Consider the following 26,659-nt stretch of genomic DNA (forward strand, 5'->3'; position numbering starts at 1 on the left):
AAGTACATGTACATACATACACACACACACTTTACAGCCAATAACTATAATCTCTCACCAAAAAAAAAAAAGGAAAAATATAACTATAGAGAGGAAGTGTTGAGAACATAATTTAAGAGATGTGATGTCATCAGTGTGTGTACTCCCTTCAATGGTGCTGATTTCAATCCATCTATGCCTTCTCATCCTTTTCTACGTCTAGATATTGAACCTCTATTGAACACGAAAGAAAACCCTCTTCTGACTCTATTTCTACATGACAAATCTATTTCCTTTATTAGTCATCCAGTTGATGGATATCTTTTGTAACACTTACTGAAAGCAATTCATTGATGGTAATATACTACAAGCCATGTAGAACAATTATACATATTTCTTTTGTCTTTTTAGGTGCCTACAACTTTAATCTTTAGTTGTTCTTTTGTTCTTCAAAACAGGTGAAGCTTCTCTAAACATCAGAAGGATAACACTGGTACTAAAAGAATGGCTTCTCCTCTATTTCTCACTTAAGCCAGAATCATCCTCCAGATGCACCAGGATTTGGATCCTCTGGATGTACCAGGGGTTGGGGGAAAGGGAGAGAAGGTTAGGGTCCCTCCCCATCTCAGGGACTGGAAAATGGATAGTGGGTGTCTTAGAGAAAAAGGCCACGAATATCATTATAAATAACAAAGGTGTACATGTCTGTAGTGCTTTCAAGTTCCCAAAGGACTTCAATGTTCACAACCTTGGGAGGGAGATATTATCATCCCATTTTACAGATGAAGAATCTGAGATAGGCAGGTCCCTGTTCTTTACTTGGCTAGGCTAGTCTTTGAATTGCAAATATAGCCTCTCACTAATTAGAACCATAATAAAAATGTTTCTCTTCGGTAGAACCTCCAAAATGTTTGTCACACTACCATAACCTTATAGAAACAAAGATTTACTTGCATGTTATGAAGAAGGATAAGTTTAAGTCTTTTGAGGAGTAAGTTGTAGGAGCTTAAAAAGTAAAAATAACAAAAAAAAAAAAAAAAAATACCACAAAGCACCAGAAAATGAAGTCAACACTTTAGGGGATTATCACTTTTTTTAGCCCATAAAACACTCCAATGTCACTCAATTAATCTGGTTCAAAATAAAAAAAATTAATAAATTAGCATTAATCAGTTATATAGAGTTCATCTTTGTTTCTAGAAGCTGATCCATTAAAGGCAGAAATGCTATATAATACTTGTAACTTATTCAGTAATTTTACTTGGAATTAAAAACAACCAAGATAACAGTTAGCTATTTGTAGGAATATGTAAAAAACTTACAAGCAGTTCATCATAATTAATCAATAACAGATCTTTTCTGAAATACTGATTCTAAAATGATTTTGTCATATATTCAATTCAATAGATTTAGGTTGTTCCTACACATAAAGCATTATGTAAGTCACTAGGAACATAAAAGCCTAAATCAATAAAATTTTTATCCTCAGGGGCTTACAACTTATGGGGGGAGAAGGGGAGGTAGCTAGATGGTGCAAGTGGATAGAGCACTGGTCCTAGAGTCAGGAGGACCGAGTTCAAAGCCTCAGACACTTAACACTTAATAGCTGTGTGACCCTGGGCAAGTTACTTAACCCCAGTTGCCTTAGGAAAAAAAAAAGGACATAAATACGCAAGACATCTTATTCTATATAAAATGTATATAGGCAAAAACTAAATTGTTATTAAAAAGTCTGAGGAAAAAAGATTACATTTAGTAGAGGAAAGTTAGAAAAAGCAGAAAAGGAAGATGAAGAACCAGAGATGAGCCTTGAAGAAAGAGAATGATTCCAATTTACTCTCTAAACTGCAAAATAAAGAAAATTATACTTATAGTTCCTACTTCACAGAATTATTAGAGGGAAATTAAATTAGTATGTAAAGCACAATGTAAGCCTTAAATATTGGATTATTATTATGTAAAATATGACCCATTTACGAGAGACAGCAGAGATGGATAAACTTAAGATGAAATCAGTAAACAACCATCATTTAAGTTTCACTAGAACACATCAAATGAAATGAATTAATATAAAAATAAGTTTCTAGGTTTGAGCTACTTTGTAAAGATTCTGTAAAGTCTAGACAAGGAGTCTGAACTCTATTCTGATTTAAGCCAGTGATTCTCTGGGGATTTGTGAAGTTAAAGGGATTTAAAAATAATATTAATACAATTTAATTTCTAATGTAGTAAAATTCATAGATATATAACCCATATGAACCCCTGAGGGAAAGGGGATCTTGGATGAAAGCACAATGATTTTTAAAAGTATAAAATCTTGGTGGAGCCAAGATGATGGAAAGTAGACAGGTCTTTGCCTGAGTGTTTTCTGGCTTCCCTCAGAATCAATACCAAGTCAAGCCTCTGAACAGGTTTTGGAGTACAGAACCCATAGATATTTGGAGTGTAACAAATTTCCAGGAGAAGATATCTTGGAAGGATTTCAGGAAAGGTCTCTCTCAATTGAGCAGGGAGGGACATGGCTCAGCACAGGTGCAGGCCCAGAGTAGAGAGTCTCTATGTGGGGAGTCTAGTGAGAGGCTCTTAGCTAAAATATAGCAGTGATGGCTATTCTGTCCTTATTCAAATGTCAGTAGATCAACAGACTAGCAGTGAAATTTCTAATACAACTACAAAAAGTAAATAGTGAGCCCATGAACCTCAGCATAGCAAGTGGGTCTTAGCCATGTCCACTCAGCACAGGAAGGAAGCTGGCAGCACCATCCCCCTGTTGCCCTTTAGAGGAAGCTTTGGACAATTTCCCTTTTGTACTAGGAGCAGACCTCAATCTTTAAAAATAAGCAAAAAAGTAAAAAGAGCTCTGACCATAAATAGTTATTATAGGGAGAGGGGAGAACAGATCTCAACCCTGAGGACACTAAAGGTAGAACATCTCCAGATAAAATCTCAAAGAGATATGAGTTGATCTCCAACTCAAAAAAAAAAAAAAAAAAAAAAAAAGCTTTGCAGGAGAGTTTGGAAAAGAAAACAAATTTTCTGAAGAAAACAACTCCTTAAAAAGTAGATTTGGCAAAATGGAAAAAAAAAATTGAATGAATAAAACAACTCATTTAAAAGTTCAATTGATCAAATGCAAAAGGAGGCAAAAAAGCTAACTGAGGAAAATAATTCACTAAAAATTAGAATTGAACAAATGAAAGTGAATAAGACATCAAGAATCAGTCAAACAAAACTGAAAAATAAAAGAAAATGTAAAACATTTCATTGGAAAAACAACTGACAACTATATCCAGCCATTCCCCAACTGATAGACTTCCCTCCAATTTATAATTCTTTACCTCCAGAAAACAGCTGCTATAAATATTTTTGCAGATAACAGATCCTTTCCTTTTTCACTTTCTCTCTTTTGGGATACAGACTTAGTAGTGATATTGCTAGGATGTAGTTCCAAATTGTTCTACTGAATGGCTAAATTAGTCACAACTCCATCAACAATATAGTAATGTCTTATTTTTTCCATATCCCCTCCACCGTTTGTCGTTTTCCATTTTTGTCCCATAGGCCAATCTAAAGGGTATGAACTCACAATTGTTTTAATTTGCATTTTCCCAGTCAGTAGTCATGACAATGACAACAACATCTCAACAAGGAAATGATTCAGGTCAGTTACAATGATTTTGTGATGAAGAGAGAAATCTACATCCAGAGAGGTCTGTGGGAACTGAGTGTGGCTCACAACATAAAAATTTTCATTCTTTTTGTTGTTGTTTGCTTGCATTTTGTTTTCTTTCTCATTTTTTTTCTTTTTAATCTGATTTTTCTTTTGCAGCAAGGGGAAAGAGGGAAATTTGGAACACAAGGTTTTGCAAGGGTCGATATTAAAAAATTGTCCATGCATATGTTTTGAAAATAAAAACTTTAATAAAAAAATTAGTGAGTTAAAGAATTTTTTTTCCATATGGTTATAGATAGCTTTGATTACTTAAAAAGAAAACTTCATATGGGAAATTTTCTTTGTAATTTACTGAAAAAAATTTGAGATTATTTGTTGGTTCATTTCTTTCTTCCTCTTCTTTATCTCATATTATCAGGATGCATTCTGCCACTATCTCCCTCTTTAGCCATATCACATGATGAAATGGCCATTAAATCCAATATTAACAGTATATTATCCCCATTCTTTCATTTTTCTTCAACCTCTCACTTTTTTATTAGATGCTTCTGAATTGCCTGCAAACTGCTGATGTTTCCATTATTCTAAAAAACAAACAAATTAGCTATTGGCTAATTATTATCCCCTCTCCTCCCATTAGCAGCAAAATTCCCTTAGAAAGACATCTGTTAGGAACTTCTATTTGCTTATTTCCAAATCTCTTCTTTACTCTCTAAAGTAGAGTAAACCTGACCTCATTATTCAAGTGAATCTGATCTCTCAAATGTTAACAAAGATCTCTTATCTTATTTGGCAAAACTAATGGTTTTTTCTCAATCTTCATTCCTTTTTGACCTCTTTATAACCCTTGACACTGATAATCACTCTCTTTTTTTGGATAGTTTCTTTTCTCTAGTTTTTCATGACACTATATTCTCTTCTGGTTCGAGTACTAGTATAACTGCTCTTTTTCAGTACTGCTGGCAGAATCTTCATCCAAGTTATATCTGTCAAGCATTTGTGTCCCACAGAACTCTGCCTTAATCTTTTTCTCTTGGCCTTTATTTGCTGATCTCATCTCTTCATGGATTCAATTATCATCTCTATACTGAAGATTCTCAAAAAATTATTTAGTCCTCATCTCTTTTCTGATCTCTACTCTTTATTTTTTGTTTTATTTTTAGTTATACCCTTTATATTCATATTTTTTACATTTCCATGAGTCATGAGAGGAAAAAAATTCAAACAAAAAAGAAAAAAAAGCATGAGAAAAAAATAGAAGGAAAAAAAAGTTGAAAATAGAATGCTTCAATCTGCATGCATTCTCTATAGTTCTCTCTCTGGATACTGATGGCATACTGTAATGTTCGGGCTAGCTTTCTGGAGGGCCTTGGGATCAGCCTTGGTCTTAGCAGGATAAACACCATGAGAATGGGCAGGAATAGAGTCCAAAAGTCTTTATTGTCTCTTTCAGTCTCCCAATCTGAACCAATCTCCCCCATAGTGTAGGAGGCAGGAGAGCCAACACAAGGCTGATCAAAGATTGAATGTCTGTGGCTAACTTTGTCCTCAGTTTAAATACCCCATTACAATTACATCAACTGTAGAACTATTACATCACCATGCTAAGTACTAAGTATATGTAAATTAGATAACCATTATCTCATCAATTCCAATGAGTTAACACCTTGTTTCAAGTATACCTCTTTCAAATATACTTCTCCAAAGTTCTGTCCTCTACAATTCCCATCCAAAGTTTATTGGAATTGTCTTGGATCACTGAATTTCTGAGAAAAGCCAAGTCTATCACAGTTGATCATCACACAATCTTACTGTTGCTGTGTACAATGTTTTCCTGGTTCTGCTTCCTTCATTCAGCATCAGTTCATGTAAATCTTTCAAGGCTTTGCTAAAATCAGTCTGTTCATCATTTCTTATAGAGAAATAATATTCCATTATATTCATATGCCATAATTTATGGACATCCACTCATTTTCCAGCTCTTTGCCACCACCAAAACAAAACAAAACAAAAACTTGCTACAAAATTTTTGCACATGTGAACTCTTTTCCCTCTTGTATGATCTCTTTGGGATACAAACTCAGTAGAAACACTGCTGAATCAAAAGATATTCACAATTTTATAGCCCTTTGGGCATGCTTCAAAATTGCTTTCCAAAATGACAGAATGGAACTGTCAGTTGACAGTTCCACCAATAAAATATTGTATTAGTGTTCCAATTTTCCCACATCTTCTTTCAGTTATCATTATTTGTTTTCATCTCAGCCAATCTATAGATGTGAAATGGTACCTCAGAGTTGTTTTAATTTGCATTTCTCTAATCAATAGTGATTTAGAGTATTTTTTTTCATGACCATAGATGGCTTTAATTTCCTCTGAGAATTTTTCATATCCTTTGACCATTTATCAACTGGGGAGTGACTTGTATTCTTAAAAAATCAAGTTATTTCTTTACATATTTTAGAAATGAGGCCTTTATCAAAAACACAGGCTGTAAAATTTTTCACCAGCTTTCTGCTTCCCTTCTAATCTTAGCTGCATTGATTTTATTTGTGCAAATTTATTATCAAACAAATTAGCTACTGGCTATCCAAAGATCTGACAGGTGAATTATCCCTCATTCTCCTAATTTGTTTAACGATGTCTACTCTTTAAAATTTCAACTCCCTACTATCTTAAATACAAATCTTAATTAAAACCTCCCCTATCCCTAACTTTCCTATTGCTTTTGAGGGTGTCACCATCTGCTCAGTCCCCCAGGCTTCCAACCTTAGGTTTTATCCTTATCTCACTCTTTCATGCCCTTCTGTATTCAATCTTTTCTTAAGCTTTGTCAATGTTACCTTCATAACACTTCTTTTATACTTTCCCCAACTCCACTAACAACACTACTATCCTGTTTCAGGATTATCCTATACGTGAACTAGTGTAATAATTACTGACTGGTCTCCCCATCACAAGTCTTTTCATACTCCAGTGTCTCCTATATTCTGCTGTTCAAGTTATCTAAACTGCAGGTTTGGATTAACATCACCATCTTACTTTAGCAAAGTAATTTCATCACACCCCAGGATCGAATATAAAATCTTCTGCTTGGCATTCAAAGCCCTTTGGAAACCCTTCTTCCCCCACTATCCTCTGTCCAGTCATATACTTAATGATCTAGCATTTTCACTGGTTGTCACCTAAAGTGTAGACCTGATCATGGTACCGACTTTACACAAAATCCAAAATCAAATAAAAAATCTTTTTTTTTTTTTTTTTTTTTTTTTTTTAAAGCATTCAAAGCTTCCTGGAATCTACTCCCCTGTCCCATACTCACAAATACTCTGATTTTCACTAGTTGTCCTCCTCATCTCTGCTTCCTGCCTTCCTTCAAATTTCTGGTAAAAGTCACTTCTTCTACAGGAAGCCTTTCTTGATTTCCCTTAATTTTAGTATCTTTCTTCTGCTAATTATTCCAGTTTTTAATGTATTATACCTTGTTTGTGCATAGTGCTTTTCATGTTGTGAGCTCCATGAGAGCAAGATCTGTCTTTTTACTTTGCATTCCCAGTGCTTAGCACAAGTTCCTGTCATATAATAGGTATTTAAGTGTTTACTGACTAACTCATGAAAGTCTCATTTCCAAGATATTTAAGGAACTGAATCTAATTCATAAAATAAGAGATTTCGTAATTGATAAATAGCCTAAAAAAAATGAAGAGACAGTTCTCAAGGGAAGAAACCCATGCTATTTATAGTTATATGAAAACATGTTCTAAATCAAAATGTGGAGAAATGTAAATTAAAAGTAATTCTGAGCTTTCACCTTATACCCATAAATACTGGAAAATGATAAATGTTGGAGGGACACTATGATAAAACAGGTATACTGATACACTGTTAGAGCATAACTATTCCGTAAAGGAATTTGAAATTAGATATCAAAAATTATTCCTTGATGTTAGGATGTTAGATTCTTACTAAGTGCTAAGTTGGTTCTTAACAATTCTCTAGCTCAGAATTCACACCTTTAGTTCAAACCTTTAAAGGAGTTTTCACCTTTGAAAGGAACACTTTAAAGAAGCAAGTTCATTGGTTGAAGGAGTTCCCACAAGCCCCTGAAGTACCCACAAGCCCATTCTCTGGGAGGATAAAAAACAGGCAACATTGAGTGTGAAGAGCATTCTGGATTGGGTCAAGGAGAAGACGTCCTGTGGATTCGCAATCCCACACTTTTGCAGGGGAAGAAGAGGATTTGAGATTCTACCTTCGCTCTGGAAGCTTCCTAAGAAATTTGCTCACAGAGGAAAAGATTATACAGAAAAGAAACCTCCTCCCAGAGAAGGATTAAAATTGAGAGATGACAGGATGTTACAATTTGGCGCCTACAACGTGGGGCAAGGACTTTTGCTTATCCTGACAAGGACTGATTCTGAGCCCTTCAGAGGAGCTAGCTCGGACTTGACATTTGGCTTATAAGCAAAAAAGATTTTTTAAAAAGAGGATAAAGTCTTCCCATGAAAAAAATGATGATACAAATTCTTTTTAGTAGTGGAAATGAAAATTGATATTCATCAACTGAAAAAAAGGCTGAATAAATTAAAGTACATAAGTGAAAGGGAGTCATGATATAAGATTATAATGATATAAGATATAAGATGATGATATAAGAAATTAGGAAACAGTGATCTCATAAAGACAAAAACATGGAAAGAAAGCAAAACCATAAAAAACATAAATATAAATGATTATCAAGGACCTTTATAAACTAACAAAGACCTTTTGAAATAAAGAATGAATTAAAGTAGAACTAGGAACAATTTATACAGTAACAAAACTACAAAAGCAAACTTTTAAAGTTATAAAAAATATGAAAAATAATACAATAACTATCATTTCAGAGGATGGATGATGATAGGATACAGATGTTTTTGTATTATGCCATTGTTTTTCTACCATATGCATATTTGTTTGAAATCTGTTTTTCCTTATATTAACTAACTGATATTTTTTTACAAGAGACCTTTTATGAAGTGGGAAAGATACATAAATGTTATGTAAAAACAAACAACCACATCAATTAAAAAAATTAAAGAAAAAAACAAAAAAAACTCGGCTTCCAAGTCAAGGATGGAAAGGAACAGCCAAAAGAAAAATTCACTTGCCAAGGAACCAAAGTAAGATAGCTGCTACTGATAGGGTTGAGGTCCCTTTAAGCTAGGATATTTTGATTCACAAATCCTGATCCTCCCCACCCCCATCTGAGCAAACTTGGGTTTTCCCAACCCCCATGGCTGACCTTTGATTTACAAATCCTGGTCATCGGGCCTGTCCCAGCCCCCACAGGATCTGAGCCAACTTGGGACACCACCCATAAGCCCCTTTAGGTATAAAAGAGCTAAACTGGAGCTCTCTCTTGGCAGGAGCCCTTCTCCCAAAACATGGTATCCTTCCGGCCATGTAAGGGTTCCTATCTACCCAGCAACCACCTCTGGCCCTGGTGTCTTTCTACCTTTAATTTTGCTTCCAAATCCCTACAATAAACCTTTTTATCAATCTAGGTTTTCGGGCCTGTAAATTCCTTTTACAAGGGACTCTGCACCATCGCGTGACTATCGTTGCGCTGACCCAAAAGGGGGTTCCCCTTCCCTAACTCTCATCATGTGGTGGCCCTGTATGGGGGCCCCAAAAATTGGTACCCCGAAAACTAACCTTAACCTTTTCAGGTCTCTCAGAACCAATCTGGGTTCTTAGTTGCTTACACAATATTCTTCCAAGAAATCTGTATTCCTACCAGGGAATCTGGAACTCTGGAGAAGGTAAAAGACTTTTTTTCTCTTCCCTGTCTTGCAGTGCACATCCAAGCCATTTCAGGCTTGGGTCATTATTAGAATTCTACCTCCCTCGGGCACAATTCCTTATGAATTGCTGTGAATTGACAAAAGGTTTCTTTTTATCTCACTCTCTGTCTTTAGAGATGAGAGAAGCTGCAAGAAGTTAGAAAACTAAACCCTTTTTCCTGTCCACAATCTAGATACATCTGACTCCAAAATTCTTCCTTAGCAGATGCTGGGTTTGGAGAAGGCCCCTTCCAGAGACAAAAGACCTTCTTTTGCATCTCAAGGCATTTCTAATCCTTTTTCTTTCCCCAGAAAGCCAGCCCTGAGGCCAGAATGCTGACACAGGGGAGAAAGTGTCTTTTCTTCACTCTCCCCCCCACCATGTGGCCGTTCTGAGGACCCCATCCCTCTTGGGGGTCCCATGCCAGGAGTCTCCTTGATCTGTTCTGGGGGAGAAATCTGTGTTTGAGCCCCTCTGGCACTCCACTATAGTGGTCAGGCTGTGGCCATGAGGAGAAAGGTTTCTGGATCAGGATGAACTTGGAGATGTGTCTCTACCAGAACTCTTGAGCCTTTTAAAAGAAAAGTTTTAAGAACAGCCAGATGAGGAAGTGTGAGGAAAAAGAGGAACATGAAGGACAGGTTAATAGGAATATCACCAGAGGGCATAAGGACTTAAGTGAACTTTAAGGGAATGGTGATTCTCACTCTCACAGCCTAGCTTCAACCCTGCCTACAATGGAGCAGGTCATTGACACACCCCCATCAACTTCACTTTCCAGAGGAGAGGGAGGAGGAGTGGGAGGGACAGTGATATCACCAGCACCTCCCTCCAGCAATAACCCCCTCCTATGACTAGATTGCAAAAGGCAGTACTTAAAGTCACAGAAGAATGGCAGAATACAGCTGATTTGAGAATAGAAATGTATCCTGTGATTCAACAGTTTAACTCTTCAGGTCAAGAAAGTAGAAGATACACTCAATTTGATCTAGAAATCCTCAAAGACCTGAAAAAGGCTTACACTCTTTATGGGGCTACATCATCTTATATTAAGATGTTATTACAGAATTTGGCTTATGAAGTCTTAACCCCTAGTGACTGGAAATCTATAGCAAGGATATGTTTAGAATCCAGACAAAACTTTCTGAATATAGTGAACTCTGTAGGATACAAGCCAAACGAAATAGCCAAAGTGGAGTTAATATTCCAATCACCTATGACCAACTAACAGGTGTAGGTTCTTATGCAAACATTTCAGTACAGATTAATTACCCCGTAGCAACATATGAGAAAATTGCTTCTGGGGTTTTATTCCAGGTGAACAGGACAAGGAAGAGGCCTTCACAAAAATAGCACAAGGGCCAAATGAACACTTTGCTAATTTTGTAGGACATTTGCAGATAGCTGTGAATGCAGCAACAGACATTATGAAAAGGCAACTTGCTAAAGAAAATGCTAATGAGGTATGTAGAAGAATTATACTAGGACACAAAGATGCTCCTTTAAATCCTCTAAAGATGCTGTGCCTCAGTGGGCACAAATACCTTTTATAGCCAAGCTATGATGCAGACTTCTCAAGAGCCAAACATGGGAAGACAGGGTCCCTTTTGGCAAGGAACTTCCAGAGAAACTCTTCAATGCTTTCAATGTTGTAAAGTAGGGCATCTGAAAGCTCAATGTTGGCATAGAGACAGAGTGAGAAAACAGGGTGGGAGAACAAGACCCCAAACCCCATGTTCAAAATGCAACAGAGGACTCCATTGGGCATCAGAATGTAGACTGATTCAGGGAAATGGGATGTGGGGTCAAGCCCCAGGACCCAAGGCAAAAAATACTTGGGGCATGATGACAGCCGATGCTACACTCAGAAAGCCTTTAGAAGTTCCAATACCCAGACATGACTAATCAGCCAGGAAGCAATCTGATGGGGGAGAGGGATTACAATTGGGGAGAACAGAGTTGAATGCAGCTGGGACAATTGAGATAGCCCATAGAGAGGTGAAATCTATTCCTCTCCAGCCTATGGATCCCTTGACTCCAGGCACAGTAGACTTCACCATTTCACCTCCAGAGAGTACCTACAAAACAGTGTTCATCCATACACTGATATGGGAAACTGGGGAATGTGTAGATAATATCCCAGTCATGGGTAGATAATGTGTGACTTATCAACCAGGAGAAGTAGAAGCATCATGTTTACTGATACAGACTCCTAATAAGCAATCTGGTCATAGTTGTCCAGATTCTGACTCCAAGCAACAAAATCCAGGAATATATTGGAAAGCAGCTGTGACAGCTGACCTACCTATGCTCACAATCTATATAAATGGCATACCATTAGAAGGACTGATAGACACAGGTGCAGATCTTATAGTGATTAAAGGTGCCCAATGGCCCAGCCACTGGCCAAAGATTAAGGAAGACACCTACATGTCTGGCGTAGGAGGATCAATAGCAGCTAAAGTTAGTGCTACCCCTTTGAGATGGACTTTTGAAGGTGAAACAGAGGAGTTTTTCCTCCTTTTATAGTTGAAAAAATCCCCATCAATCTTTGGGGAAGAGACATTTTACAGCAGTTAGGATTAAACATGAGTACTTCAGTTCCTTAGGCAGGGCTGCTGTTGAAGGCCTGCCAACACTTTCACCTGTTCCTATACAATGGAAAACTGATACACCAGTGTAGATAGAATAGTGGTCCTTAGGTAGCGATAAAATTCAGGCCTTACTAGACATAGTACAGGAGCAACTTGACCAAGGATTTGTTGTAAGAAAGAAATCTGGAAAATGGAGGATGTTGATTGATTTAAAAAAGACAAATGAACAGATGGAAACTCTATGGGAACTCTTCAGTCCATCTCCTACTCAATTGCCTAGAGAATGGCCTCTGTGGGTTATAGACATTAATGACTGTTTCTATTCTATTCCTCTAGATAAGGAGGATATGAAAAGATTGGCCTTTACAGTACCCAGTGTTAACTTAGCTGCCTTATAAAAGATATGAATGGACAGTTTTGCAACAGGGAATGAAAAACAGCCCTATTATGTGTCAAAGGTATGTTGCTGCTGCTCTTACTCCAGTAAGAAAAGCATTTCCAAATATAATGTTATTACATTAAATGAATGATATATTGGGATATGCACCTAAGGAACAAATGTTAGAAGCATGTCTACGAAAGACCATGGAAACACTAAGGAACTACAAATTGCACTTCAGAAAACATTCAAAGACATGCTCCTTTCCAATATTTAGGATATGAGGTATACCCTAAGGTGCTTACAGTACAAAAACTCTCCTTAAGAACAGAGAAACTGAACACCTTAAATGACTTTCAGAAATTGATAGGAGATATCCAATGGATGCGTCCAGTGTTAGGCTTGAGTACCTGTCAATTGCAACCATTTATTATGACATTTTAAGGGGAGACAGTGCTTTAAACTCATCACGCCAGCTTACAAAAGAAACTCAAGAGGCTTTGAGAGAAGTTAAACTGGCTTTATCCAATGTGGCTGAAAGAGTCACTCAAAAACTCTTGGAAATATCAGGTTTTGCTACACAAGAGGCACCCACAGCAGTCCTTCATCAAGGACACAGTGTGATAGAGTGGGTGAACCTTCCAGCACAACCAGAACAAAGCCTTCCTCCTTACCCAGTGCTTGTGGCTAGAATTTTATTAAAGGCCATTAAGTGAGCAGTACAATTATCTGGGATAAGACCTGACAAGATATATACAATTTTTTATACTAATGCACAAATTAATGTATGCTGTGAAATATGCTATTCCAGAGTGGCAAATTTTATTAGCCATGGATCCAAATTTTACCCATGGGTCTCCATTAAAGATAACCAGACTATTACATAATTGGTGATGGATTCTTGAAGAAAAGGTTTCTAAAGTTCCTCTTAAAGGACCAACTATCTTTACAGTTGCATCCAAACATAATATTTGTGCTGTATACTCTCGTGACTTAACTATTAAGAAAGTAGTCAGAACTCCTTTTCAGTCCACTTTGCAGAATGAATTGTATGCAACTGTTCTAGCTCTTATTTATTATCCAGCAGATATAAATATAATATCTGATTTGGCTTATTCAGTAGGTATGGTACACAGAACTGCCACAGCCCAATAAAATTTGTAGCCTCTAATATATATCAGCTCTTTAAGGAACTTCAAGAGCAAGTGAGAAAGCACTAGGTAAGATTTATATCTTAATTGTCCACTCTTATACTGGACTTCCAGATCCTATTTTTGATGGTAATTGAAAGGCAGATAGCCTTCTAACCATGTTGGCCAATACTCCTTTATTTCAGGAAGCCCAAGAATCTCATTCTAAATACCATCAGGCTGCTTGAGCTTTGCATTTACAATTTGGAATAATAAGAGAGGAAGCTAGGAGCATAGTAAAAGCCTGTACAGCTTACCTTACTTTCCACGCTCCTACACTCCTTCCAGGGAAGAACCCTCTTGGTTTGAGACCCAAGGAAATTTGGCAAATGGATGTGACACATTATAAATCTTTTGGTCGTCTCTCTTTTATCCATGTTATGACAGACACCTTTTCAGGATTCACTTTTGCAATACCAACAGCAAAAGAGACAGCCTGACTGGTCACTGAATTCCTTATCCAAGCATTTGCAATTATGGGTGTTCCACAAGCAATAAAAACAGATAATGGACCTGTATATACTTCAAAACGTTTTGCATATTTTTGTGCATAGTATAAGATTTTACATACCACTGGCATAACCTTTTAATCCTCAAGGTCAGGCAATAGTAGAGAGGAGAAACAGAGACATTAAGATGATCCTCCAAAAACAAAAGAAAGGAGGAGCCACAGGTAACCCTAGAGAACTTCTAAATCTAGCTCTTTATACTATTAATTTCTTGATTTTTGACAAAATACACTGGCTCCGGAAGACAGGTTTTATAATCCATAGGAAGAGCAGTGTCCAGTGCGAGTAGCTCCACTATCTATAAATAATCATCAGGTGATGTAAAGAGACCCAGAAAGTGGTGAATGGAAGGGACCAGATAGGTTAACTGCTTGGAGGAGAGGGTTTGCTTGTATCTCTACAGATGGAAAAGGATTCAGATGGGTGTCAACGATCCATATTCACCTTGTCAAGAGGAGAGAGTCGGAGCAGACCTTTGACATGAAAGAGAAGACCCAAGAAACATCAGGTGGTTCCACTGCTGACTGTGCCCACCACTGAAAGAACCTGGCAATTATCGCATTTGACTCATGGACATCAAAAATTGTTGGACTTGAAAATCCTCAGGAATCATTGGATTCTCTGAGGCATCATAAGAATGTTGCAGGACTTCAAAACCTGTAGGAATCATTGGATTCCCTAACATAAAAAGACTGTTGCGGGACTTCAAAAACTTGTGGGGATCATTGGATTCCCTGACATGTGAAGCAATGGACAATATATTGGTTTTGGACTATCTCTAGCTACTGAAGAAGACATATGTGTGATTGCTGTTTACATACCCTCCTTCTAAGACTCCTGGAAATCTTTTACAACACCATGTTGATTTATATTGTTTGTTATATCACTACTTGCATGTACAATTCATGTTTGTTATACCACACTGAGCCTGTACTGGCTGTGGGGAGAATCATCACTAATAGCCTATGCTTTATTTCTAGCTGTTTGTGTAATACCTCCCATGCTGATGGGTTTGTGTATACCTGTTTTTAGTAAGACCCTTCAGCCCAGAAACCCACTAACAATATCTGGCTTGACTCCCCACTTCCCTTTGGTGTTTGTCATCTCTCTTCCTGAGAAGTCAGGGAGGGCGTGATCACCTACCTCCTTTTTGGGGTTCTCACCTCCCTGAGAAGTCAGGGATGGCTAATCACTTGTGTTCTAAAACAAAAGAAAGCGGAGATGTAAAGGGCTGAAATTCTGAATAGGTGCACTGGAATCAGATAACCAAGCACTTAAGGCTAATTATCTATTGGACAATACTCTATAAACATATGCATGGAAAATGGCCCTTCTCACTATTCTGTGCTGGCTCCATCTTTTGGTATATACACATAATTGTAGGAGGGATTCGGGGGTGGAGTAAGAGAAGCCAGAGTCACTTTGGAGGAGGACAACAAGAAGGGAGGTTAATTGGTGGAGAGTGTGTGGCAGTTTGTCTGTCCCCTGCACTTCTCCCCCTAAAGACCAAAGACTTTTGCTTATCCTGACTCTGGTTGATTCTGGGGCCTCCAGGGGCTAACTCGGACTTCACATAAAACCTTTATACAACCTTTCTTAGAATATTTTTAAAAAGCATACTATATGTATTTATATGTTACCAAAAAAAGCCAATTATATTCGAATATACCCATTAAAGTGTTTTAAAAAATAAGTAAGTTTACAGACTTCAGTTTAAGAACTTCTGATCTAACTCCAATAACATCTAGTGTATATCTGTCCGCAAGAATAGTACAAAAATCTTTCATAAGTTTATTAAAATCTAAGAAAGCTTTATCCATAGCCTTATCTTATGTACTTGCTAAATAATCATGTAATCATATAGGTAAATAGGTAAAAAGGAAAAAATTTATTAGCTTCATTAACTTCCTATGTGTGTCAGGAACTGCACTAGCTTTTAGGGATCCAGATAAAAGAAAAAAAGAAAGTACCTACCCTCAAGGATTTTACATCATGTTATAGAAAGAAGACAGGAAAGAAAACTGGATTAAGACCAAATGAAAAATAGGGATGAGAGGTAAAATAGATAATTTTGACTACATTAAATTATAATGGTCTTATGCAAACAAAACCATTGTAGTCAAAACTAGAAGGCAATAGAAAACAAGGAAAAAAAATTCTTTACAGTAAGTATTTATGACAAAAGTCTAATTTCTCAGTTATAAACCGAAATGAGTCAAAATTTATAAGATTAAATGGTGAGAGGATATGAACAGGCGGTTTTGAGAAGAAGAAATCTATGCTACCTATAGTCATATAAAGATGCTCTAAACGTTAAATTTGATTAGAGAAATGTCAAAACACTGTATAACTTTCACTTTGTCCTCAAAGTCTTACCAGATCCAGGAGTGATTAGTGGTCCCTCTAATTCAAGTGCCTCATCTTCAGACTGCTCATCTTGTTTTTTCTTTTTTTTCTTTGTTGGATCTCTAGGTTTTTTCAAGAGAGAGAGTTCTTCAGGATGTCTGATATCTAATAAAGGAAAATACAAATTAAAATTCTTTACTAAAACAAGAGAAAGCTTATACATTTATAAGTTTAATAATCTATTATTAGTCTGTGTTACAAGAAGGTATTTTTGTCTTAAAAACTTATGCAAAATTTCCTGTTGTTTTCCCACAAATCATGTGTTTTTTAAAAATTCATTGCAGGGGATCAACTAGACTTAATAGGCGTTTCCATATTCTAGAATTCTGATTAAATTTTACTATATCTATGCATATAGTATGTTTTCTATACCTATCTTTTAGTGGAAGGAGAAGCAGAAAAGAAAATAAAGAGATCTGAATAAATATAATTTTTGTGAGTGATAGTAATGCCTTTTGTCAAAGTATAGGTGAACTACACACCACTCAGACTGGCTAAGATGACAGGAAAAGATAATGATGAATATTAAAAGGGATATGGGAAAACTGGGACACTGATACATTGTTGGTGGAATTGTGAATGGATTCAACTATTCTGCAGAGCAATTTGGGACTATGCCCAAAGGGTTATCAAACTTGAATACCCTTTAACCCAGATGTGTTTCTACTGGTTTTATATCCCAAAGAGATCTTAAATATCTTAAAAAGAGTTCCCTCCATATGTACAAAAACGTTTGTGGCAGCCTTTTTTGTAGTAGCAAGAAACTGAAAACTGAGTGGTGCCCATCAGTTGGAGAATAGCTGAATAAGTCATGTCATATGAATACTATGGAATATTATTGTTCTATAAGAAACAACCAACAGGATGATTTCAGAGAGGTCTGGAGAGACTTGCATGAACTGATGCTAAATGAAATAAGCAGAACCAGGAAATTATTATACACAGCAACAAGAAGATTATATGAGGATCAAGTCTGATGGACCTGGCTCTCTTCAACATTGAGATAATTCAGACTAGTTCCAATGGTCTTGTGATGAAAAGAGACATCTACACAGAGAGAGAGAGGACTGTGGGAACTGAGTGTGGTTCACAACATAGCATTCTTACTCTTTTTGTTGTTGTCTGCTTGCATTTTACTTTATCATTTACTTTTCTGCTTTGATTTTTCTTGTATAGCAATATAATTATATAAATATGTATGCATATATTGAATTTAACATATATTTCTACCATGCTTAACATGTATTAGAATACTTGCCATCCAGGGGAGAAGGGTGGGGAAAAACTAGAACACAAGGTTTTGCAAGGGATAATGTTGCAGAATTATCTATACATATGTTTTGAAAAATAAAAAGCTTAAAAAAAAAGTATAGGTGAGTTTGTTATTTCAGCATTTGTGATAAAGCTGTCTTATTCTATATAATTATATATACTGCTGAACTATATCCACATTGCCCATTTGAGATGTAGTCCAGTTGTATATAGCTCATGTTTCTCCTATTCCTTCTCTTCATCTCAAAACCCCTTGATATCCAGATCCGGGCTCTTTTCTGAATTTTAGCCTTGTATCACCAACTGCCTACTAGACAACTGCCATTGGCCAATATAAATCTCATTAATTTTCCCCTGAAACTTATACTTCCTCCAAATATCTCCATTTCTGTTCAAGGCATTATGATTCTTCTAAACCTTCAAGTCTATAACTTTGACATTAATCAGGCCTCCTTATTTTGCCACAACTCATTGATCCAAATCTTTCTATTTCTATCTCTACAACATCTTACACGATCAACCCTTTATCTTTACTCAGCTATCATTTTCACTTCTCACTTAAATTAATGTAAGAGCCTACTGGTTTATCCAAGTCTCTTCCTCTTCTAGGCATCCTCCACACTGCTTGCTTAAGTGATCTTTCTTAGGTACAGATGTGACCATGTGACTCTCATACTCAATAAATTCCAGGGACTTATTACCTTTAGAACTGAATATAAACTCCTCTTTTTAGTTTTGAAAACTTTTCACAACCTGGTACCACCTTATCTTTTCAGCATTATTGTTCATTGCTTCCCATATCATATCGAGAGCCAACCAAACTGCCTCCTCCCTGTTCCTCATATATGGCATTACACCTCTCATCTCTGTCTTTTTGTACTGCCAGTCTCCCATGCTATAAATGTATTCACTTTTTACTTCTGCCTCAAAAAATTTCAAGATACAGCTCAAATATCACATTCTACATGAAGCTTTTCCTGATTCCCTCTCAAACTACCCTGTGTTATATGTATGTATATACACATACATATATTTTATCTTTTCTGTAAATACATATATTTTATTTGTTCTGCATATACTGCATATACTAAACAACAATTCAATTCAACAAAAAATTTTGAGCATTTACTAGTGCATGTGCTGGCTTAGGCTACGTGCTAGGGATAAAAACAAAAACAAGCCAGTCTGCTTTCAAGGGAGTTAGTCTTTTTGGAAGAAACATACAGATAAATAAATAGAAAATGTATGCATATTAAATATAAAATATTTAAGGGAAAGATACCAACAGGTGAAGTTTTGCACTGAAGGAAACTGAGGAAAATATTAAAAATAAATTAGAAACCAAATAACAATCCTAAAGAAAATCATATACAACAGATAATTTCATTTAGGATTTTGACAACAATGGAACAACACAGCAAAATTCATAGCAGTCTTTAAGGTAAAGTATATATTCTACCTTTAAACACTTTTAATAGGTCACAAAATTACCCATCACACTTAATTAATTAAAATTTAAAAATAACAAATTGAAATTCTAAAAATCAAAAAATAAATAAACAAAATGGAAGGGAAAATAACTACAAAATTAATAAGTGGGTACTTGGGTTTTTGTTGTTCAGGTTTGTATTTTGAGGGGGGAAGGAAAATCAGATAAACTACAATCAAAAAATGAAAAAAGTGAACAAATGACAATATAAATGAAAAGGATGTATGTATATAAAAATATGATATACATTATTTTGAATCAATCTTGAAAAAGAAATTATATAAGTCAAAAAAGAAAGCTCCCAAAGTGGGAAAAAATATAAGACCAGATGAATTTAGAAGTGAATTCCCTGAGACATTTAAAAACTACTTGGAAAAAAAAAAAAAAAAAAAAAAAAGGAAAAGAAAAGATTCTACCAAAATCCTTCTATGACAGAAATATGGTCTTCATATCTAAACTAAGAAAATTTCAAACCGAATAAATATTGAAAGAATTTAAATACTCAACAAGAACACTGTAGACAGCAACATATCACAAAATAATATATTGTGACCAAATTGAATTTATACCAGGAGTGAAAGAATGGTTCAATATTTTTTGGGAGGGACAGTTAGGTGGCACAGTGGATAGAGCACCAGCCTTGAATTCAGGAGGACCCGAGTTCAAATCTGGTCTCAGACACTAACACTTCCTAGCTATGTGACCCTGGGCAAGTCACTTAACCCTAGCCTCAGGGGAAAAAATAATAATAATATTTTTTGGGAAAAAAAAAACTAATCATAATTGACCGTGTTAATAACAACAAGAAAAAATTTACATCGAACAGTACACCAAAATGCTAATAAAACCTTTATGAAAAATGATGAGAAACATTTTATCTGTAATGGGGTAACTAGAAAATAAGATCAATAGTAAAGCAAGGGTATCCTCTTCAATGATAGATGTTGACTTTAGCAAAAGAAAAAGAAATTGAAGGAATGACAAAAAGAAAAAGTGGTCACTTTTTGCAGGTATAGTTGGGGTTTAGAGAACTCTAGAGTCAACTAAAAAAACTAATTGAAATAACTTTACCAAAAATGTAGGATATAAAATAAACCACACAAATCATCTACATTTCTATATATTACAAACAAAATTCAGCAAGAAGAGATAAAAAAAATTACATTTAATAATACAGAGTATAAAATGCCTCAGAATCTGCCCACCAAGACAACTGCATGATGTGCATGTGAGGAGGCCTTTGAGCTACGGGGCAGATCTTTATTGACACTGATTCCTAAACAGTTGATTAAGGGGTTGGCCTAATGCTCAGAAGCCTAGAGAGAATCATCAAAATTGTTTTGGGGACCAATGGAATTAATGGAATTTCTCTGATGCCTGTAATTTACTTATTTTTTTCGATAGTATCTTATTTTTCAAATTACATTTAAAGATATTTTTAATATTTACTTTTTAAAGATTTTGAGTTCTAAATTTTTTCTTCCTTCCTAATCTTCCCTGTCTCAAGATAGCAAGCAATCTGATTTACGTATGCATGTACAACCATTTTAAACATATTCTATTTTTGTTATTTTGCCAAAGAAAAAAAAAAGGAAAAAAAAAAAAAACATGAGAAAGAAAAAGCAAATAACAATAATAACAAAAGTTGAAAATATATGCTTCATTCAGTTTCCATAGTTCTCTCTGAACAGAGATGGAATTTTCCATTCCAAGTTTATTAGAATTGTCTTGGATCACTGTATTGCTGAGAAGAACCAAGTCTATCATAGTTGATTATCACATAATCTTGTTATTACTTTGTACAATGTTCTCCTGGTTCTGTTCACTCAGCAACAATTCATGTCTTTCCAGGCTTTTCTGAAATTAGCCTGCTCATCATTTCTTATACAAGAATATTCCATTACCTTCACAGACCACAACTTATTCAGCATTCCTCAATTGATAGGCATCCACTCAATTTGCAAATTCCTTGATACCACAAAAAGAAATTACTACAAACATTTCCCTTCTTTTATGATCTCTTTGGGATACAGAGTCAGGAGTGGCAGTACTGGATCAAAGAGTATGCAGCTTTATAATCCTTTAGATATAGTTCCAAATTACTCTCCAGAATACAGCTCCAAGAACTTGTCATCATTTCCTGTCATCCTTAGTCAATCTGATTGATGAGAGACATTGTTTGAAAGCTGTTTTTATTTTCATTTCTCTAATCGATACTTTTGCATATGACTGTAAATGGTTTTAATTTCATCTGAAAATTGTTCATATACTTTGGCCACTTATTAACTGGGGAATGATTTGTATAAATTTGATTTGGTTCTCTATATTTGAGAAAGGTTATTTCTCACCTTTCTGCTTCCCCTCTAATCTTGGTTATATTGCTTTCATTTATGTAAGAATTTTTTAATTTAATGTAATCAAATTGTGCATTTTGCATTTCATCATTTTCTTGATTTCTTCTTTGACCATTAATTTCTCCCTTCTCCAAAGATCTGGCAGGTAAACTATTTCTTTTTCTCCTAGTTTTCTCCTAGTATCACCCTTTATGTCTAAATCATGAACTCAATTTTTACTTTATCTTGGTACATGTAAGACATTGGTCTATGTCTACTTTCTTTTTTTAATTATAGCTTTTTATTTTCAAAATACATGCAAAAATAGTTTTCAACATTCATCCTCGCAAAACTTTGTTACAAATTTTTCTCCCTCCTTTCCCTCACCCCATCCCCTAGATGGCAAGCAATCCAATATATGTTAAATATGTGCAATTTTTCTATACATATTTCCACATATATCATGTTGCACAAGAAAAATCAGATTAAAAAAGGGAAAAAATGAGAAAGGGGAAAAAAGCAAGCAAACAACAACAAAAGTGAAAATACTGTGATATGATCCACATTTAGTTCCCACAGTCCTCTTTTTGGATACAGATGGCTTTCTTCATCAGAAGTCTATTGGAATAAGCCTGAATCATTTCATTATTGAAAAGAGTCACATCCATTGATTATAACGTAATCTTGTTGCCACTATGTATGATGTTATCTTGGTTCTATTTACTTCAATTACCATGGGTTCATGTAAGTCTCTCTAGTATGCTTACTTTCTGCCACACTATTTTCAAGATTTCCTGGCAATTTTTGTCAAATAGTGAGTTCTTATCTCAGAAGCTAGATAATAGATTACTATAATCATTGACTATTGTGTCTTCTGTAGCTAAACTATTCCTCTGATCCACCACTCTATTTTTTAGCTAGTACCAAATGCTTTTGATAATTGTCGTTTTATTGTACAGATTTAGGTCTGATACAATTAGGCTACTTTCCTTTACATTCTCCCTTCTCCCCCACTAATTCCCATGATATTCTCGACTTTTTGATCTGCTAGATGAATTTTGTTTTTTCTAATTCAAAAAACAAAACAAGGGGGCAGCTAGGTGGCGCAGTGGATAGAGCACCATTCTTGAATTCAGGAGGACCCGAGTTCAAATCTGGTCTCAAACACCTAACACTTCCTAGTTGTATGACCCTGGGCAAGTCACTTAACCCCAGACTCAGGGGGAAAAAAAAAATACACTTTTTTTTTTCTTTTTAAGCATTTTAATTAGCAAGGCACTGAATAAGTAGATTAATTTAGAAAGAATTGTCATTTTTATTACACGAGTCTGGCCTACCCATGAACAACTGATATTTTTTCTAATTGTTTAGATCTGACTTTTGTATAAAAAGTTTTTTTGTAATAAGTCTTTTGTGCTTCTCCACGTGAGGTAATTTACCTCATTTTCCTTCCCTTTTTCTAACCCTAATTTTTTTTTTAATATAATCAAAATAGTCAACTTATACCTATATCCTTTGTCTAAGTATACCCCTTCTAACTGCCCTGACAATAATACATTTATCCAGAATTATACATGTCTTCCCATGTAGAAATGTAAACATTTTAACCTCTAAAAAAGTCCCCCCCCCAATTTGCCTTTTTACACTTCTCTTGAGACTTGTATTTGAAGATCAAATTTTCTGTTCTGCTCTGTTTTTTTTCCATCAGAAAGGATTGAAAAAAATCTCCCATTTTATTGAATATTTATCTTCCCCCACCCCAAAAGATAATGCTTAATTTTGTTAAGTAATTAATTCTTGCTTATAGTCCAACTACCTCCTTTCCTTCCAAAATATTATATTCCAAACTCTCTGTTCCTTTAATGTGGAAGCTGCTAGGTCCTGGATAATTCTGATTGTGGTTCCTCAATATTTAAATTGTTTCTTTCTAGTTGATCATACTATTTTCTCTTTGACCTGATAATTCTGGAATTTAGCTACAATTCCTTGGAGTTTTCATTTTGAGATCTCTTTCTGGAGGGATAGGTGGGCTCTTCCAATGACGATTTTACCATTGGTTCTAGAATACAAGGGAAAATTTCTTTGAATATTTCTTGAAAGATGTCATCCAGACTCTTTTCATCAAGGCTTTCGGAAGCCCAATAATTCTTAGATTGTCTCTTCTAGATCTCTTTTCCAGGTCAGTTTTTCCAAGGAGGTATTTTACATTTTTTTCTTTTTTCATTTTTTCAGTTTGTTTGGCGGATTCTTGATATCTCATTAAATTATTCTTTCTAATAAGTGTAAACTGTTTGCATTTTTGTCTTTCTTCCCAAGTTATTTTTACCTGCTGAATCCAATTCTTCCTGTGCAACAAGAAATTCAGTTCTGCACACACATATTGAATCTAGGATATATTATAACACATTTAACATGTATGGGACTGCCTGTCATCTCGGGTAGGGGGTGGCGGGAAGGAGGGGAAAATTAGGAACGGAAGTAAGTACAAGGGATAATGTTGTAAAAAAAATTACCCATGCATATGTACTGTCCAAAAAAATTATAATTATAAAATTAATAAAAATAAATAAATTATTCTTTCCATTTGTCCAACTCTAATTTTTAATGAATTATTTTCTCCAGTAAACTTTTTTACCTCCTTGTGCATTTGACTAGTTGTTTTGTTTTGTTAGGTGGATTTTTTTTTCCTATTCTGACAATTATTTTTTAAAGAGTTGTTCTCTTTTTCCACTTCATTAGTTTTTGATTTTTTTCCATTTCGCCAATTTTCTTTTTTTTTTCTTCACTAAATTTATTTTTTAAGGAGTTGTTTTCTTCAGTCAATTTCTAAGTTTCCTTTTCTAAGCTGTTGGCTTTCCCCCACAAACTTTCATAATTCTCTTGAGTAGCTCTTATTTCTTTCCCCCATTTTTCTTCTATCACTCTTTTAAGAGTCTTTCTGAACCAGAAACCAGTTCATCACTTGCTCTGAGGCTTTACTTGAAGGCATTCTGCCTTTGCTGTTCTCTTCTAGATTTATGTTCTGATCATCCCTGTCTCCACAGCTCTTTTTGCTTTTTTGCTCATTTTTAAAAGTTGAGTTCTGCTCTTAGGGCACAGGGGAGATTGTTCCAAATTTCTTTTGCAGGAGGACAAGACCGCTCACTGCACTGGGGTCAATGGTGCTGCAGAACATTTCACTGCACTGGGTAGGCCTAAGTACATGTTCCACCTATTATATTGGGATTTGGGGGCTCATAATTTGCCTTCAGTTATTGCTTTGAAGGTGTCATAGCTAGTCTTCTGAACTAGACTAGGGTAACCAATGCTACTGTACTTTGGCTAAGAATTTGGGTTGAGCCTGTGTTGGGCTACTCTCCTACTGCCTAATTTAGATACTTTTCCTGAAGTCCTTGTAAAATATCTTAAGCTGGAAGTTTGTTGCACTTTGAATATTTGTGCTTCTGTCACTCCAAAGTCCATCCAGAATCTTGATCTTAGCATTGATCCTAATGGAAGCAGGGATAGCTCAGGCCATGTCCTGTCTTCTCTCCGTCATCTTAGCTCTGCCCCCCAAAATAAAATTCAAGAGTTACAAGTATCATCTTCCCATATAGATATGTAAACAGTCTAACCTTTAAATAACATTTTTCCTCCTTTCGTGTTTACCTTTGTATGCTTCTCTTGAATATTGTATTTGAAGATTAGATCAGGCTCTCTGTTCAGCTTTGGTCTTTTCATCAAAAATGATTGACCATGGCTTTCAAGTATTCAAATAATTTTTAAATTATCTTTCCTGGAGCTTTTTTCCAGATCAGTTGTCTGTCCAATGAGGTGTTTTACACTATTTTTTCATTTAAAAAATTTTTTGTTTGATTCAATATTGGTGTCTCATTGAGTCATTAATTTCCCTTTGTTTGATTCTAATTTTTAAAGAATTATTCTCTCCAGTTAGTTTTTGTACCTTCTTTTCCATTTGGCTAATTCTACTTTAAAGGAATTGTTTTATTCAGTGGAATTTTTTTCCCCCATTTTGCCAATTCTATTTTTAAGGAGCTGTTTTCTTAAATACAATTTTTGTGCTTCCTTTTCCAAAATGTTGGCTTTTTCCCCAACTGCTGACTTTTTTTTTTTTTTATATATATAAAATTCTCCTGCATACCTCATTTCTTTTCTCAATTTTTCTTCTACCTCTCTTACCTGACTTTTAAAATCCTTTTTGAGTTCTTCCAAGAAAAAACTTTTTAACTTGTACCCAATTCATATTCCTCCTTTGAGCTTCAAATACAAGCATTTTGCCATTGCTGTGGTTTTCTGAGTTTGTGTTTTGATCTTACTAGTCACCATAGTAGCTTTCCATGGTCAGGGCTGTTTTTGTTTTTTTTTTTGTTTTTTTGCTCATTTTTAAAAAGCAGAGTTCTGCTCCTGAGGCACAGGAGAGACTGTTCCAGATTTCTTTTGCAAAAGGAGCAGGGCTTCACACTGGCTTTCCAAACTGGGGGGCCAGAGATACTGCCTTTCCCACTGCACTGGGTTGGTCTGACCTAGTCAAGGCTGTTGTGCCAGGGTTTGGGGACTCACAATTTGCCTTCTGTGTATGGATTCAAGGTCTCATAGCTGGTCTGCTGAGCTACTGGCCCACTGAGTCAGACTAGAGGGTCCCTGGCTGCTGGTTTTTATGGCTAAGCACTTCCTATTGAATTCCCCACACCATGGCCGAGCTGCGCCACGTTCCCCTTATGCCTAAGTTAGAAAAATGTTTTACTCCAAATTTTTACTTCTATTGCTGGATTCTGATCCATTTAGAGGTTTCATTTAGCATTGCTTCCGAGGGAGACTAGGGAGAACTCAGGCAACATCCTGGCTTCTATCCACCATCTTGGCTTCTCCTGTCTACAATTTATTTAGTAGTCACCATTATTAATAGAATTTAAAATATAATATTCCAAAAGTCAAAGAACCTACATTTACAAGCAAGAATCACCAGACCTTTAATGAAATATAGAGGATTCTCAAACATTTCTGATGAA

General features: G+C 35.6%; 1 protein-coding gene across 4 annotated transcripts in view; it reads right to left on the minus strand.

Annotated features, from left to right (window-relative positions):
- FERMT2 (FERM domain containing kindlin 2) overlaps positions 1 to 26,659 on the minus strand; it is a 107,577-nt gene that overhangs the window by 42,292 nt on the left and 38,626 nt on the right. For all 4 annotated transcript variants that reach the window (XM_074290563.1, XM_074290561.1, XM_074290560.1 and 1 more), the window contains exon 4: positions 16,527 to 16,661. In XM_074290563.1, coding sequence (XP_074146664.1) covers positions 16,527 to 16,661 — 135 coding nt within the window. The remainder of the gene's footprint in view (positions 1 to 16,526; positions 16,662 to 26,659) is intronic.

The sequence above is a fragment of the Sminthopsis crassicaudata genome, chromosome 2 (genome assembly GCF_048593235.1).
Source record: "Sminthopsis crassicaudata isolate SCR6 chromosome 2, ASM4859323v1, whole genome shotgun sequence".
Taxonomy (NCBI): domain Eukaryota; kingdom Metazoa; phylum Chordata; class Mammalia; order Dasyuromorphia; family Dasyuridae; genus Sminthopsis; species Sminthopsis crassicaudata.